Source organism: Pseudorca crassidens, chromosome 21, assembly GCF_039906515.1.
Source record: "Pseudorca crassidens isolate mPseCra1 chromosome 21, mPseCra1.hap1, whole genome shotgun sequence".
NCBI lineage: Eukaryota > Metazoa > Chordata > Mammalia > Artiodactyla > Delphinidae > Pseudorca > Pseudorca crassidens.
Genome location: NC_090316.1, coordinates 20,432,671 through 20,451,361, shown reverse-complemented (window position 1 = coordinate 20,451,361; position 18,691 = coordinate 20,432,671). Strand labels below are relative to the sequence as shown.

At 36.1% G+C, this 18,691-nt stretch overlaps 1 protein-coding gene across 3 annotated transcripts in view; it reads right to left on the bottom strand.

The window, feature by feature from the left end:
• The window catches only part of ZDHHC2 (zinc finger DHHC-type palmitoyltransferase 2), a 66,855-nt gene that overhangs the window by 11,791 nt on the left and 36,373 nt on the right, over positions 1 to 18,691 (bottom strand). For 2 of the 3 annotated variants that reach the window (XM_067722076.1, XM_067722075.1), the window contains exons 4-8: positions 15,278 to 15,398; positions 12,100 to 12,169; positions 11,329 to 11,361; positions 5,473 to 5,593; positions 3,218 to 3,350 (exon numbers count right to left, since the gene is read on the bottom strand). In XM_067722076.1, the coding sequence (XP_067578177.1) occupies positions 3,218 to 3,350; positions 5,473 to 5,593; positions 11,329 to 11,361; positions 12,100 to 12,169; positions 15,278 to 15,398 (478 nt within the window). The remainder of the gene's footprint in view (positions 1 to 3,217; positions 3,351 to 5,472; positions 5,594 to 11,328; positions 11,362 to 12,099; positions 12,170 to 15,277; positions 15,399 to 18,691) is intronic. The other variant, XM_067722077.1, reaches the window with a different exon arrangement.

The window sequence follows — 18,691 nt, the reverse complement described above, 5'->3', positions numbered from 1 at the left end:
ATGACGGAATTAAATGAAGAAACTCTGAAAACCAATGGCTAGCCTCCTGTGACTGCTTCTGTGCCTATCAACAGCCCTGCAATGATGACTGTCTATTCTTTTAAAACAAACATAAAATATGATTAGATCTATTTTAGTTTTTAAGTAACCCTTTTATTCTTGCAGCAGCACATCTGCATTGCAGAAAATTAGAAAATGCAAACAAGTAAATAAAACTTTACATCTTCTAAATCTTTATTAAATGGACGGCTGGATGGATAGAGAAAATAATTACAAATGTACATTTTTTTAACCAAAGTGCGACTAAAGATACATTCTACAACCTTTTTTCAGTTAATAAATTCCATTTTCCAATTTCATCAAAATTTTATCTCATCCAATCATAATTTTTTTTCTAGCTGATCAAAAATGTACTTTAAAGCTCTTTGTCCAAACCAGGGTCCAATGCAGAGCCGTACATCATAGCTGGTTATGCCCACTCTGCATATGGAAGCTGAGGTTCAGAGAGACCGCGCAACTTGCTCAAAATATCACAAAAAATAAATGACAGAAGTGGAACTTGAACAAGGTCATCAAAGTTCTGTCTATGATGCTACATTTTCTTCTTAAATAATGCCGAGATGCAAAATCTAACATGTTAGTTTTGGGGTGCAAATAAACATAGAAGTGTAATGATTTCTGCCCATAATTTAAAAAAGGAAAAATATAACTAGCAGAGTCATGGTACTATGAAAAATGTGATTTGCAAGATCCTTAACATTTATCAACCTAGGTTATATAGCTTTTTATAAAACGCTTGAATAATTATAGGACCATACTGTCCAGAGGAAGTCCTTTCAGTGTTACAAGTTAAATCTAGACGTTTCTAGAAGTTAAAAGCTAGTAGAAAAATATACGTTTGAAAAATAATTTAATTGCTCTACATATAATTTGAAATAAGGTACTTTGTTTAGAAATTATTATACCAATATTTTCACCCTAATAGTACTTGCTGGGATAAGATTTCACCTGAATCCTAAAAATGAACATTCACTGACTATATACTACAATTAATCTTCACTGACTATTATAATAATGGAATCTCATAGCCAGTATCACACTCTTTTGATTACTATAGATTTGTTGCAAGTTTTATAAACAGGAAGAACTTAACAATTTTTTTTGGTGGATATTGTTTTTGCTATTTGGGGTCCCTTGAAATTCCATATGAATTTGAAGATTAGCTTTTCCATTTATGCATGAAAGGCCATTGAAATTGTAATAGAAATTTCAATAATCTCTTTGGGATGGTTCATTGATAGTATATAGAAACACAACTGATTTTTTTGCATATTGATCATGCAACTTTGCAGATTTTATTAGCTCTAATAGTTTTTATTGTGGATTCTTTACGATTTTCTATATATAAGATCATTTCATCCACAAAAACAATAGTTTTACGTCTTCCTGTGCAATTTGAATGCCTTAATTTCTTTTCTTGAGTAATTTCTCTGGCTAGAATTTCCAGTACAGTGCTGAACAGCAATAGTGAAAGACGGAATCCTTGGTTTATTTATTTAGGGCAAAGGTTTATTTTTCACCACTGAGTATCATATTAGCTGAGAAGTTCTCATAAAGTCCTTGTCAGGTTGTAGAAGTTCCCTTCCATTCCAGCTTAAGTGTTTTTATCATCAAAGGGCGTTGTATTTTGTCAAACACTTTTTCTGTTACAGTTGAGATAAAAATGTGCTTTTTTCCCCTTCATTCTATTAATGTGGTATATTACCATTGATTGATTTTTATACACTGAACCACCCTTGCATTCCTGGGATAAAAGGTTATATACCATGACGAAGTAGGATTTAACATGCTGCTGGATTTGCAGATATGTTATTGGGAATTTCTCCACCTATATTCATAAGGAATATTGGTCTATAGCTTTCTTTTCTTGTGATGTCTTTGTCTGACTTTAGTATTAGGGCAATGTTGGCCTCACAGAATGACTTAGGAAATGTTTCCTCCTCTCCTGATTTTGGGCATAGTTTGAGAATAATTCATGTTAATTCTTAAGTGTTTGATAGAATTCATCAGTGAAGCCAACTGGTCCTGAGCTTTTCTTTGTTGGGAGATTTTAAATTACTGATTCAATCTCCTTACTTATAAGTCTATTCAGGTTTTTATTTCTTCTTGAGTCACACTGGTAGATTGTGTTTCTAGGAATTTGTCCATTACATCTAGGTTACCTAATTTTTTTTTTTAATTTATTTTTTGGCTGCGTTGGGTCTTCATTGCCGTGCGTGGGCTTAGTTGCTCCATGGCACGTGGGATCTTCCTGGACCAGGGTTTGAACCCGTGTCCCCTGCATTGGCAAGCAGATTCTGAACCACTGCATCACCAGGGAAGTCCCAAGGTTACCTAATTAAACTTTTTTATTTCTGCAAGGTTGGTAGTCATGTTCCCACTTTCATTTCTCATTTTCATGATTTGAGTCCTCTTTTTTGCTTTCTAGTTATAGGCTTGTCATATTTGTTGATATTTTCAATAAACGAATTATTGATTTCATTGATCTTCTGTTTTTTAGAATTCTGTTTCCATAATGTCCTGTCTAATCTTTATTATTTCCCACCTTCTTCTGGCTTTGGGTTTACTTTTTGCTCTTCTTTTCATAGTTCCTTAAGGTGTAAAGTTATTGATTTGAGGTATTTCTTTTTTAATGTAAGCATTTATAGCTATACATTTCCTGCTAAGCACTGCTTTTGCTGTATCCCATCTCTGCAGGGCTTCTGAACATACTGTTTTCTCTGCCTGAGATGTTCTGGCTCTGACTTCTTAGTTTAAATATACTTTTTGCTTTTGTGAGCTCTTCCCTGACCACTCCATCTAAATAGGTTCCCTTCTACCATCCCCAGACCTTGACTCATACCTGAACATCCTGTTTGTTTCTTTCGAAGCACTTCACATTTTGTAATTACGTTTATGTTTGGTTATTGATTTTCTGTGTCCCTCACTAGACTATTTCACCCTTGCTAACCACTGTATATACACAATGCTTTACACACAATGGACAGTCAAAAAATATATGGAATGAGTGAATTTGTATTTCTCCCACAAGACAATGTGGGAAACAAGAATGATTTTACAGCTTCAGGACAGGTTAGCATTTAATCATACAGCAACTTCTGATGACTATTTGGTTTTGTATTTAAAGTTCTGTTAACTACAATAATTGGATACTCACCTAATGTAGATTTATTTTTGCTGACTAGCCAACAATGATAGCCAAACAGAGAAGACAAGCTGACAGAAAACATAGCTGCAGCAAAGAATAAAAACATAATATGGAACTTGGCTTGAGTATCAGGTAGGCCATTCTATAAAGAAAGGAAGAAAATAAAATGTTTTGTCAAAGGGATAGGTATTCCCCTACTTTTATAAGTAAGATTTTTTCCATAAAATTTTTCTTAAATTTAGGTATGGAGAAAGATATATGGCTTTATGTTAAAACTTTGAGGAAAAAATACATCTTCAGGTTCGAATAAATGTTTACTAGAACATGAATATATATGTATATATGGAAAATACATTAAAATTTGGGATATTTTCTTTTGTATAACCAAATTCATAGAAAAATTATGATGTGTGTCAACTGTATCAGTAGGGAACAAGATAAAACAAGCTATAAAATATAGCTTTTAATTTACTTCCTGAAAATGTTTTGTTAACATACTCCAGATTTACAAATGCTTAAACAGTTTGATTATAATGCCAGAAAATGGAAGGTTAATTGGCACAATTTAGCTACTCTCCTCATTGATGTTTTACATCACTACAAACAACAGCATCAACTACAAACACACAGAACACATCCACAATAATACTTCAAGCTACTTTAAACAACGTCGTCACAAAAAAGATCAACACTAGTTTATAACACCTGTCTAAAATAAACCTTACAGTACCCATGGGATGAAAAAGGCCATCTCAAAGCAAAACCAGACTGCTCCTTGTTCGTATGTCCAAGGAGATCTGGAGTCCCTCTAGAATGGCAGGCTTGGGGACACTTAGTGAAGCACCAGAGCGGCCAGGACGTGTCCCCTTCTGATATTCTGTTTCAATATCCTGTAGTACCTGTCAGATTGACCCAGGTCACAAGATCTCACTGATAGCTTGTGACAGCAGAGTCATCACAGTGAAAACCAGTCGTTCCTTTACAAATTTATTTGTGGTACGGAAATAAAACCATCCACAGGAATGAGGAGCAGTGAGGCCACAGGCTCTCAGACATTCATTAGAGATCATTCTTCCAGCTGGACACTGGAAGTATCCTTGAACGCTAGGCCACGTTCATTCACCTGTGGATTCCTAGCACTTAGCAATACAACTGGCACATAACAGGATTCAATAAATCTTTAGTATTGAATGTGGTTCAAATCTCACATCAGTGATCTAGCACTTCAGAAAGCCTTACCATAAGAAAGGATAATTTAATGACTGTAATAAAGCAACCCTACAGGGGATAACTGTTATTTTTTACCATTGTTTGGTGTTGTAAGGAATATCTCTGGGTATTTAAAACACATAGTTCATTTTGCTTATGTTTAAAATATACAGTGAAGAAAACAAATGAGCTGCCTAAAGCATATACAATGCCTAATAACAATTCAGGACATTATAGGTATAATAGTTTAATAGTAGTTTTACACATAAAGAAATACTTCTATTTTTTCAATACTAAGAAAAACATTCTTCTTATATAGTCAATTCTCGTTATTCGCAGTGGTGCTGTTCTATAAAGTTGCCATGAACACCGAATTTGTGAATCCTGAACCATTTCTCCTGGGAAGATACAGCGTTAGGGTCCTGTAAGCCTCTGGTCACAATATTTTTGTCAAATGATCAATACGTAACCTTGTTCTGTGTGTTTCTGCTTATAAAACCTAATTTATACCTTATTTAATGCATATTAAATAACAGAACTCACAGCCACCAGCACCATAACTCAGGTCTGAAGGAAACACATGTATTTTCTCCATCAGGCACATCTCAGTCTCTTCTTCTGCTCAAACACTAGACAGCACTTCAGCGCTAGGCTTGAAGACCTTTTAAACAATGAAATCACCAACAAAAAAGCACAAAAATGCAAAAGACATGGCACTAAATAGAATGAAAAAGCACACTTATTTACAGTATGTGAGTTCCAACAGGAAGGCAGCAGGTCCTCTGGTTTGATCTCAACTAGAAATGTGCACGTGGGTGACTCACATTTTCCCTACTCTGGGCATGTTTGCAAATGACCACAAAAGCTACGTTGAGTATTGACTCTGAGGTTACAGATAAATGTTAGCAAGTACGTGAATTCACAAACACAGAATCTGCGAATAATGAGGACTGACTATATATAAGTTAGCGCTCTTCTATAAAATTAGTGTCAGGATTAATTCACTACTGAAAATCTATAATATACCAAAAAAAGTCACCAAGGTAATGACTTACGGTCCAAAATTTGATAAAATACTGTAAATCTGTAGCAGCAATAAAAAGGCAGTACAGCAGAGAATAAGCCAAGAAAAGGAGGAAAAATTTATAATTTGAAAATCCAACACAATTGTTCACCCTGTTAACAAAACAAAAACAACATTTTCAATGAGTTTTACATTGTCACCCTAGGTATACATATGCTCAACCTTAATACAAGTATTTTGTTTCCTAACATTTAAAATTTATTGGCATTTCTTTAAGCATAACTCAGAAGATTTCTTTATACATACAAACATTAAAACATCCACTTCACTAAAAAGGAATTTCTATGTTCAGATTTTTAAAATTTGATATATATGTAATACTGCTTTAATCAATCATGACCCCTATATTTCCTGTCCAGTTATACAAATAAACACATGCCTTAAGCATAGATACTGTGAGAAATCTACTAATACCAAGCAGATAAAAGGAATTTTCTAAGTTCTTCTCTGTGTTACCTTTGGGTTTGATTTCTAACTACGATTAAGTAATTTAAAAATCTTTCAAGTTTTCCCAAATTAGATGAAATTTCTTCAGAGACTACTTGCATGCCGTCAGTATAGCACTGAATCAACCAGATTATCAAAGCATATTAAGTGGTAGGTTTAAGAAAAGAAACAGGACTGGGAACCAGACAGCCAGGTTGTCGTGCACATTTGATGCTAAATAACTATGTGGCCCCGATAAAGTGCTATCGTCTCTAAGAATTTCATTTTCCTTATCTGTCAAACAAGCACTCTGAGATCCTTTCTGAGAGCCAGCTCTATATGTTATGATTCCGAAAATGGAGATATATAATTCTCAGTCCTTACTCTGAAATCACTCTATTTGGTAAGAGGGGTGGTAAGAATTCAAACTATTGTACCAATAAACATAAATACAAATACAACTCATACTTTACAGTCGCACTTTTTCTACCAAAGCCTTTTCCCCCCTTTTCATAAAGACAAGGGAATTCCTAGATAATGTATGTGACACAACACCGAAGCGGAACTGGCTGCTATCTTCACGGGTTCACTTTGTTAATTGGTATAATAAACTCATTGCATAGAACACATAGGTGTTTCTTCTCCTCAAACACCTTTGTTCCTACTCTAATGTTAGTATAAGGTAATCTTGCTCTCTACTGACTTTGCCAATAAACTGAAACATTTTTCTTTCTCTCTTAAGGTGCAACTATGTTCATATGAAAAATGTTTACTTAGTTACACAAGATGAACAAGTTCTAGATCTGCTGTACAACACTGTGCCTGTGGTTAGCAAACTGTACTGTGGAGTTAAAATTTTGCTAAGAGGACAGAGCTCATGGTGAGTGTTCGTACAATTAAAAAAATTTTTGTAATTAAAAAAATTCAAAAGTCAAACACTGGGCTTATGAATAAACAGAAATTTGGAACAAAAATGGAAAATGTGTACATCTTCTACTTTAAAAAATATAAGGCAAAGGGAACAGCATTAGATTTAGTAATTTTGGAACTTAAGGGTATTGTGTATGACAAATGCATAAAGAAGGCAAAACTGTGGGTGCACGCTGTATGAAAACAGTAACATTTGCAGTTCTAGAGATTCCAGTGTGAGTGCAAACCAGGTACTGAGATTGCCTCTTACGACATCTGAACGAAATAATGGCAAGAAATAATACTGCAAACAGTTCCATACTAGCCTAGCCTAAATGTATTCTGTCACAAAAGGATACAGGATATTCCCTGTGCTTCCGTGCGCTGGTTTCAAGAGGAGAGAACGGGCAGACAAAGGCTGGGTGCGTTAAGACTGGACATGTGGATGGAGACAACGGCTCTTTTGTGGATGAGGGGAAAATGAGAAGGGACAGGAAAGACTGTTTCTCTTCCTGCAGGAATGTAAGAAGCAGCTTTTGTATTAGATGACAAATAGCGTTTTTTCAGAAAGGAAAATGATTTTGAACGTAGATTTTACAACATGTAATTTAGCTTACTTTAACTTCTACTTAGGGTCATGGTGTAATTTGCCATGTCAGAGCCAGGAAACAGGAGAAAGTCAGTAAATAAAGACCAGGTATTTTAGAGTCTGATGGGCACTTTGAACTTGAGGATATACAGTAATGATATTTATTTTTAATAACCTCTCAGTCTCATCATGACAGACAGCTTTTGGTTAGACATTTTAACTGCCTACTACTCTGTAGACTCAATTTGAAAAGGAAGTGCATGTTTCTGAGTCTGAATGACTTTATATGGAGAAATAAAACACATTCTAGGTAAATACGCCTTATATGTTGTTTAAATTCAGGGTAAATAGCTCTTGGCTCTGTTTCAGGGAAATTGCTTTCTGAGTCTAAATTGGAAAAAGAACATAATACAAAAAAAAAAAAAAAAGATGGAAAGAAAGTAGCCTCTGAAGTCCAAAAACCTTGCTATATGACTTTAAGCCCACTCTTTAATTTATCTGAGGCTCAACTTTCCTCTTCTTTAAAAATGAAACAAGTAATTCCTAATAATATCTGTCACTGTTATAAGGATTACAGATTTTTACAGATATATGGATATATCATCTTTAGACATTACAGGCACTCAATAAACTGAGGCTAAAATTATTTAATTTAATTAGGGCTACCTAACCACTGGCAAGCATGTCAAGGTATACTATTAATATAATTAATTGATAAATGAAAATTTTATATTAAAAGAAAAAGCACTTCTCTGACAGGAAACCCAATAAGGCAAACACTACAGGATCTCCACTTTAGTTAAAAAAGAAGTGTGAGGTTGATCCCCTGCACCCTGAAGGGTACTCTTAACTGGCCGCAGCAGACATGGCTGAAGTCACTGAGAACAGAAGAGGTATGGCTCTATGATCTTTCCAACACTAAAAGTTGACAGATACTGAACTTCAAAATCATACACAAGACCTGGATAAAAAGGTTCCCCACAGTTTGGGAACATACTAAAGGTCTTAGTAAGTGACTGTTACACATTCACATAATGGCTGTAAAGAAGATCTTTTATATACTGATATGAAACAATGTCCAGGATATATTAAGTGAAGGGAAAAAAAGGCAGAGACCCAGTCCATAAGGCAAACACTTGTGTTAAAAAAAAATGTGTAAAAATTTTCTTGTGTGTATAAAAAATATTAAGCACACGCACACATACAGATTTTTTTTTTTTTTTTTTTTGCGGTACGTGGGCCTCTCACTGTTGTGGCCTCTCCTGTTGCGGAGCACAGGCTCCGGACGCACAGGCTCAGCGGCCATGGCTCACGGGCCCAGCCGCTCCGCGGCATGTGGGATCTTCCCAGACCAGGGCACGAACCCGTGTACCCCTGCATCGGCAGGCGGACTCTCAACCACTGCGCCACCAGGGAAGCGCACACATACAGATTTATATCTGAAAAGCACACGTGACATTTAGCAACCAACACTGGTTCTCTGTGAGGAGTGGAAGGAGGTGGGGAGGAGGGGCTAAGAAGAACACCTGCACCTTTTTATTTTTGAATTTAGAACTGCGAGTGTGTATTATCTGTACATTTTTTCATTTAGAATTTTAATTTGAAATTTAAAATAAATAAAATGGCTGCTCCATTAGCTGGCACCAGGTGAATATTAGGTCCTCGGCACCAAACCCTTCACAAGTTGACCTGGCTACTGCTTTCTGCAAGGGAGTGCCCGGATCTGGATGGTGGCTGGGGCAGTGGCTGCAGCACAGGAGGTGACAGTGCAGAGAAGCAGCAACACAGAAGCTGAAAGGCACTGCAGTCAGTCCATTCAACTTCTTCCACATTGCCATGCAGCGTGAAGGTGACAACAGGTAGTGTGTAGACATGTAATCTGAACCCATTTTTTAAAAACTCTAGGGTCACATCTGTTCCCCTTATTTAATAGGGTCTGTCAAAATTTAAAAGATTATCCAATTATGCTATGTTTCTTTTAAAGCCAAATTAATCTCAGGTTTAGGAAGACTGCTATCAGGACTTCCCTGGTGGTGCAGTGGTTAAGGATCCACCTGCCAATGCAGGGGACACAGGTTTGAGCCCTGGTCCGGGAAGATCCCACATGCCGCAGAGCAACTAAGCCCATGAGCCACAACTACTGAGCCCACGAGCCACAACTACTGAAGCCCGCGTGCCTAGAGCCCATGCTCCGCAACAAGAGAAGCCACTGCAATGAGAAGCCCGCGCTCAGCAATGAAGACCCAATGCAGACAAAAATAAATTAAAAAAAAAAACAAACAGAAAGACTGCTATCATAGTAAATCATCATTTCTATATGTGTAATTTTCTGAGGATAGCAAGGGCATGGCAAGCTTTATAGGTGTGCACTAGCTTGGGATTAATCCTGTTTCCAGCTCTCCATTATTACCACTATCTGTTATTACTTTAAGATAGGAAAACGGGAGTGAACTCTATGCCCCTGATTTCTTTACCACTCTGCTCAATCACAGCTTGACCACCCAGCTATCCAGAAAGGAGGAGAAAAGCCGAGAAAGCATGTGTTCCTAGCCAGGCCCTCACTGGGTGAGAGTGGCCTCTGGAAGCATTAATGCCCTGGCACTTCTGAATTGCCTGGATTATGAGCTGAACAAACCCCCCAGACATAAGACAGCCCTCAGGCAGAGAAGCAAAGAAAAGGCAGTGCCCAAAGTGGGAGCAGTGGGTGGGCTTGGGAACTGTCCACCGCAGGTGCAGAGAATGCACAGGTGGATGGTGGGGATATGGTGGTGGCGGGGAGGGACTGACAGCAGGTGTTACTGGAAGGATCAACAGAGGAGTATAAGGAGGGCTAAGAAAACGTATAACTGGAGATGTCAGGGGGAAAGAACTTGCTGAGAAAGAGAACAGAATGAATGGAATGAAGGAAAGAATGAGGAAAGCAAAAGAATGACCTCAAATGAAAATTAATACTCCAAAGAGAGGTTATTTACTGACCACTTTCTCTGAGAGGAGCATTATTCTCACAGGCATTAACTAGCCTTGACATGTTAAAGCAGAAAATCTAGGTGAAGAAAAGTACAGGGTACCCTGGAAAGAGATAAATAACATTGCAAACCCAACATTCCTCTATTGTTTCCGGGAGCTAAGATAACCATTTACTATGTATGTTTCCACCTACCCCCGGTGTAGATTTGTGGGCACGTCTACCTTTCCCTAGTGCCATCCCTGAAAGAAGATAAGGCTTTTAGAATGATCATGCTTAATATCTAAATCTGACCTGGCTGGCAACTTTAGCGTGGTTTTCACAGGGATGTGCACATTGAGATGAAGAATTTTAAGGTAGAAAAATCAACCTTCATTAGTTAAATAGATCTTTCAAACAATCCTCTATTAAGTTATCTAATTTCATGATTTAGACTTTTTAAAAAAATATTAATGAATTCTAAGTGGAAACCCTTGTTTAAACATATGTGTGTATTTGTATATTTCCTATTCTACTCCTAAATGTTAAGTTTTATTTAAAATAGATTGTTAAAGCTCTAGATGAATTCATTCTTTATTAGAAACTTTGAGTGCACTATCGTGTATAATTTATGTGTACATTTTGGTGTAATTTCTGAGAAGTAGTTTAGAACCTCTGTGTTTGTGCATGTGCATAAAAAGAAAACTAGTTGTTCTGAGCAAATATGAGAAAATAACTTTTACATTGTTAACCTACTGGTGTTAAAATTATTTCACGGAAACTCTCCTGAATAAAGGCTCTTTTGAGCTAACTAAACAAATACTAGAAACTTAATCTGAAAGGTCCTCCTAGGTCAGCTAAGGCAAGATTTCATTTATAAAAAGATTTAAATAGATCTACGATTCAACTTGTTATGTTATAACGGACAGAAACTTCTTTAGGTATAGAGCCATACTCACCATGGGCAATGATGATCCATCTTCAAAATACATCTAAAAAAAAAACACACATACAAAACTCAACATCCCACAAAATTTTAATCCCAATACATTACACAGAGGAAATACTATTTCAAAAGAGTCGTGGTGAGTAAAATATTGCAAAGTTATTTACTTATCTAAAAACTGAATAGTAGCCAAAGGCTTCATCTATAATAAACACACTACGGCCAATTCTAGACGATCCAATAGTAGAACTTTAAATTCAAAATATACATACTTTAAGATGCAAATAAAACAATTTTCTAAAAACAAGCAGTATGTAATATACAACTCTTACGCTAAAGATAAAGTGCAAAATGTCAACAGATTTATACAAAGTCTGGATAAAGCTTTTCCGTTAATATCCAACCTTAAGCCAAGTAGTACTGTCCTTGTCGTGTAAGTATATAATAACATCTGACTGTCATGAAACCAGCTGAGTTATCTTTATAGAGAGGGAAATGAATCACAGAAGTACTTGTTAACTAGAACCAGCCAAGTATGAGCTGCGAAAAATCATGCACTTCATTCATATCAGCGAAAATCTGGGGGGAGAGGGGCAACCAATCACGGCCCTCAGCCACACTCATATTAATGCAAGGGACCATGCTGGTTATACTTCCTAAATAAAGGTCTGAGAAGCATGAATAAGGAGAAAAGGAAATAATGTGGAAAGCGGTGAGAAAAGAAACATATTAAATAAAAAGACCACCAGCATGTAGACATTTTAGAAGTAAAAGGTTTTCTTACTTATCACAGACGGAACAGTGATGGCAGCGATCTGGTTTTATAAGTTGGCATCTGTCACAATAGCGGATTGCTATGAAAAAAGAGTTCCACTTAGCCTTAGATTTAACAGTGAATTGAATATACAATTAAATAGCTTTTAATCATCTATCCAAATTTAAATTCTAAAAAGCATAATGAGTTTAAATTCAGTAAAAATGACATATCCGACTGCGTAAATACAAAAATGGAATGACTTGCCTATAGCCTCAGTTCTCTGGAGAGGTTTCCCAAGAATAGAAAATCTTTTGGGGAAATTTTTCTAAGGCACGCTCAACTATAAGTATACTATATAATTATAAAGCAGTCACAGTAAGATTCACAAAGGGTGCAACCATGTCCATTTCTATCAAAGTAAACAGAATGTCTCCCTCGACTAAATCAATTCATTTCCAGTACCCTGCCAGGATAACTAGGGGAGGATACAACCACATTCTAGAAGTTTTTTGAGAAACACATTTTAGAAATTTGTGAATAAACTCAATTGGTTGCTTGAATTGGGAAAGCACTCACATCTTTTCTGCTGGGTGAAATACAAGATTAGAAGTGAGTATTGCAAGAGGTATTTCCAATAGAGAATTTTAATTCTTGTGACTGAAGTCCTGATCCTTTCTGCTTTAATACAGATATCAAAGACAATTATGGAGGACTGATCTGGAGATGCTCCTTCAGTACACAGGCATCTGACAGGATGCACTCAGTCTGCCAAAATTACAGGAGATCAGTTAAGTGGGCAGTCCAGTAGGACCAGCAAAACCAATACTAATGAACTTAAAATTTGGAAAAAATACTTGCAACACGCAGTTACCAAGATTATATTAGCTAATACTATAATCTCTAAAAAACAGAAATGGTTGCTATAAACTAAGAATAAAATGAGGTTTATTTTTAAGACAACAAGGCCTAGAAGGAGTTGTTTTCAATATTGAAATAATTCCTTAATCATTCCCTTATAACTTTCTTTTTCAGAAATTCCAGAGATGGATGGCATGGCCTGCTCATCTCCTGAATGAAGAAGCCTCACGGGTACATCCCAAGTGAAGGTCTAAGGTATTACTGGCTCATGCGAAGTATCAAAGCGTGAGGCAGTGTTGTCCAGAAGGAATATAATGTGAGCCGCATGAGTACTTTTAAATTCTCTAGGAGCTACGTTAAAAGAAGTAAAAAGAAACAGGGGAAATTAATTTTAATGATATATATATATATTTTTTTTTTTTTTTTGCGGTACACGGGCCTCTCACTGTTGTGGCCTCTCCCGTTGCGGAGCACAGGCTCCGGATGCGCAGGCTCAGCGGCCATGGCTCACGGGCCCAGCCGCTCCGCGGCATGTGGGATCCTCCCAGACCGGGGCACGAACCCGTATCCCCTGCATCGGCAGGCGGACTCGCAACCACTGCGCCACCAGGGAAGCCCCTTAATGATATATTTTATTTCACCTAATATATCCAAAATATTATTTCAACATAAAATTAATATAAAATATTAGTGACATATTTTACTTTTTTTTATACCAAGTCTTTGAAACCTGTTATGTGTTTTACACTTATGGTCACATTTTAAGTTGTCAGTAATCACAACTTAAAGACTAGTGGTTACCACAATGGACAGCATGGGTCTAAAGTCACAGAATTTCCAGGTGAGTTCTGGTGGGCAATGCTAGATTCTCTCCAAGTGGTGATTATCTCTAAAGTACACTGGGGTAAAAAAACCTTTCAAATTAAAGTGGGCAATAACTCACAAGAAATCAAAACAACGTAGAAAAAGGTTTTGTTTACAGTCTTTCAGAAACAGAAATTTAGTCTTATAATAAAAAAACACTCCACGTGCCATATTATATTCAACTAAAATCATCCCACTGGAATTTTAAATGAGCCATCTAATTATCACTTAAAAAGTCTTAACAGCGGAGGGGGCATTTTATTTTAACTGTCTTGCTTGAGTTTTTTGAGAATTTATTCATGTATTATGTGATTTAAAACTTTTTTGGTACATGTTGAAAAGGAAACATTACCAACATCTGTGTGGGGTCTAGTAGAAAAAGCACTTCACTAGGAATGAGGAGACGAGATTTTTGCACCTGATACTGTCACCGCCATTAACTAGTTTTGGCAACTTGTGTAGTAACTTATTTTTAGGGGGCTTAAATTTCCTCAATATTAGTTTAGGCTTATGCAGAGTAAATATATGTAAACATACATAAGCACATCGCTCTCTTTATGGGATAGAACCAGTGGCATAATATTAAATCAGGGAATGACCACTTGCTCATTGAGAAACAGTAAAAGCAACAGGAAAAAATCAAGTGTGAAGCTTAGCGTTATATTCAATTATGACTCTAAAGTGAGTCAGAAACAAATATAAATAATATAAAAATATTAACGAGGTATTTTACAGTCCTTTTTTCATACCAAGTCTTGGAAACTAGTTGTGTGTTCTACACTTAAAGCACATCTCAATTTGGACTAGCCACGTTTTAAGTGCTCAACAACCACATGGGGCTAGTGGCCACTGAAAGGGACAGGATACGTCTAAAGTCACAGAGTTTCTTTCTGGGTGAGCCTTTGTGGGCAAGTACCAGCAGTCCATGTGTGTCAGTTTTTAAGACAATTCTTTAATTAGATAGCTGTTAAATTACCTTAAAAATCTTAGTCCAAGTAAATGAGATTTATTGAGTTGCTTTTGTAAAAAAAAAAAAAAAATACCATAAATTTTAAAGATAAAGAAATTTTATCAATACCCGAATTAAGTTTTGTATAATTTACATACTAAGTTTTAAATTTATGTAAAATTATCAATGTTATGTTCATAACAGATACTGCTCTTTTGAATTAAATAAGAATAGGAATTAAAACTTTAAAAATGAACGCAACTACAAATCAAGTTTCAGCAGTTCTAACATCTTCACTGAGTCACAGCTAGGAAGGCAGGATAGAAGTCAAGTCAGTTCAGACTTGGTTGAGATCTCTGTGCCATAGCATTACTCCTGTTTCCATTCTGTTTTATGGGACTGTACAGGAGAGATTTAATAATAATCCAAGCTGAAGCACAATGTGTTTCAATGAGTGCTTGACAGTTTCAAGTATAGATATGCTTTCTAACCATCACCACACCCCATCCTGCCAAAGCACTCGTTATCCTCTACCTCCAGACATGGTCCTGGTGTAGATGGGAAGGTCTCTGGCTGCTCGCCTAAGAACTTCCTGGTGGGCTTCTCCTCTTGGCTCTCTCTCTAGCAATTCTTTTTCTGCATAAGAGAGATGGAACTGTGGAAGAAAGTTAAATTTTAATCAGTGTTCTCAAAGAAATGATAACATATTTATCTACTATACCCAAAAAGAGGTATTTATAAAATATTAACAGTATATAGCATATAAATTCAGAGAGGTAATAGATTTAAAATCTGGGCAAGTCTGTTAATCTCATGGATCACTAGTTTATAAATCTAAAAAAAGGGAAGAATAATAATAATACCTACTTCCTCAGATGTTTGTGAAACTCAAGAGAAATAAGGTATGTAAAAGTGCTTTGTAAACTGTAGAGTTCTATCCAAATATTAGTTACATTAATAGATGAAATGGCAAAATAAACAAATTTGGTTCAATGGATGCATTTTTCAATTGGTTATAATTAAAAACAAAAATAGAAACAAATACATCAAGCATGTATTCTCATCTAAGTGAGTTTTAACTTAGGGATAATCATTACATGAATTCTCTAGCCCTCAGAAGAACTAGTCATTGATTTTACTTCTTATACTGCCAATTGGACCCAATCAATTTAAAAAATACTTATTTGAGAAAAATGAAAATTTGTTTGGGCTCCAACTTGATAATCACAAAAATATGGTTTTAAAAGTCTATTTGAACTCCTATAAATGTACTCCAGGAGACATGTACAAGGGTATTCACAGCACCATTGTTTAAAATGTAAAAAACTAACCACAACCCAAATGTCCATCAAAAGGGGAACAGATAAACTAGAGTATGATCTATCCAAATAATGGAATCCTATACGGCACTTAACATTTAATGAACTACAGCTGTGTACAACCAAGACTCTCAACCTATTGATGAACAGATATATAAAATAAACTACTATATATTATTATGGTTAGGGACATGTATATATGATAAAATTATTTAAAAACAAGGAAATGATTAACACAAAACTCAGGATAGCTGTTACTTCTTGAGAAATGCAGGGAAATACAACATAGAAGTACACAGAAGATACTTCAAATATAAATAATGCTTCTATTTGGTTGGGTGACTGTTTAGGTGTTTTCATTTTATTATTCTTTAAACTGTGCCTTATATATGGTTTTTGAATGTAAGACATATTTTACAATTTTTTTAAAGTTTTTAAAAAGTGATTTAAGTATGCCAATGAAGGAAAGAAAAACAATTTGATGAAAATGAGGTCATGACATTTGAACCTAAATCATTATCTTCAGAGAAATAAAAATTAAAAATCTTTGTTTAGAGGTTGATAATTCTACTGAGGTTATTTTAAAATTAGAAACAAATCTTCAGGGCTTCCCTGATGGCGTAGTGGTTAAGAATCCGCCTGCCAATGCAGGGGACACAGGTTTGAGCCCTGGTCCGGGAAGATCCCACATGCCGCAGAGCAACTAAGCCCATGAGCCACAACTACTGAGCCTGTGCTCTAGAGCCCGTGAGCCACAACTACTGAGCCCACGTGCCACAACTACTGAAGCCAGCGTGCCTAGAGCCCGTGCTCCATAACAAGAGAAGCCACCACAATGAGAAGCCCGCGCACAGCAACGAAGAGTAGCCCCCGCTCACCACAACTAGAGAAAGCCCGCGCGCAGCAACGAAGACCCTACACAGCCAAAAATAAAAACAAATAAATTAAAAAAAAAAAAAAGAAACAAATCTTCAGCTTCCAAATGTAAATAATTTTAAGGTACCCTAATATTCACAAATGCATGATTTTTAATGTAGTTGTAGAATTTCAGACTCATTAAGGTAAAGAAAATAAAAATAAGTTTTCTCTAAGTAGAAATTTACATAATGTGAATGATTCTAAATTAGTATATCAAATTTACTTACATTAAATTAGTAGGTATGTTACAGTTAGGCCCCTTAAGAGTTTGTGAAAGATATTTGAAAAAAAGTATTCTCCACATTAAATATTCCTCCTGCAAGATGCTCACAGCATTTGCTTACTATTAATTAATTTCACAGTGTTTCAAATTACACTTTAACCAGTCCTTTTTCAAATGAATATGAATAACAAATAAATGAAGGCCACATTTATAAAGCCTTGGTGTATTCGTTCTATCAGACACTCTTCACTCGCCTGCTACCTTAAATCTCAGTTTATAAAACAAAATATATTTACACAATTTTCCGGATTGAATGACTATATAAATGACAGCAGTGAGTAGCAGTGAGCAGTGTTGAGTCTCAAACTCAGAATAAAAGGACCTTGCAGCCTGATCCTAGAAGGCTGCGGCAGGAGTAGCAGCAGATTAAATACCTTAGAGTCAAAGAAAAGTTTGGGAACCACATTTCCAACAGGTGGAAAACTATCTCCCAATTGGATCGTGGATTCCTAGAATCTATTCCATTGTTTTCAGAGTTACTCTGAAAAAGCAGTTCACTGGGAAGCAGAGGCAATGAGAAAGCCGTCACCGTTCAGGTCTCACTAACAGAATTAAAGACCTAACAAAGAAAAATTCAAATTGCTTATTGACCCATCATATGCAATCATACTGGTTTATCAGAGGATCTGCCAGATTTTCTTTCTTACTTAAACATACTAGGTTGGGCACCATGCACCTGTTGATGACACTACTTTAAAATTTGAAACATGCTATTATTCATTGTTTTTTAAAAAAGAAAACACTGACAAACAGGTAAGTGTACTAATGGTCTTTATAGAACTGTTTATCTTGTTTGGAAATATTTGAGTGGTAGAAAATGTATAACATCAAATGATGATGTAATTCTGTAGTAGTCAAGAAAAGGCAGGGTTGATCTAGAGAAAGTATCTATGAACTTTGTACATGTTGATTCCTCTGCCTAGAACATTATTCCTTACACTTTCTGGATGGCTCCTTCTCAATTTGCAGGTTTCATCTTAAATGTCATCTTCTCAAAGAACTTCCACGATTCCCTTACTAGGGTAGGGACCCTGATCATTCTGTCCCTTCCCCCTGCCATACTCTCCATCAGGTCCATGCATGATTTCTTTGTGCTACACACCATAATTTGAAATTACTTTGTTGGTTCATTTGTCCTTTGTCTGTCTCTTCCACAAGCATGTAACCCCACAAGGGGATCAAGCTTAGCACAGAGTAAGCCCTCTGCTAGAACTGTGGAATGGACAAAGGAGAAAGTACCAGGAAGCCTAAGTCAGAGCACTGAAGATCAAAGCAAAAGTTATTTTGTATCCTAGTCTCTAACTTTCCATTGTCAGAACCATCAGTCCCATAATTCAGGCAGATATATCTCCCTTGCCCATTTCTAAAAGTAATTTAAAACCTAGCATTGAAAGTTAGTTTCGTAAAAGACTTAATACTCAAAAGGAA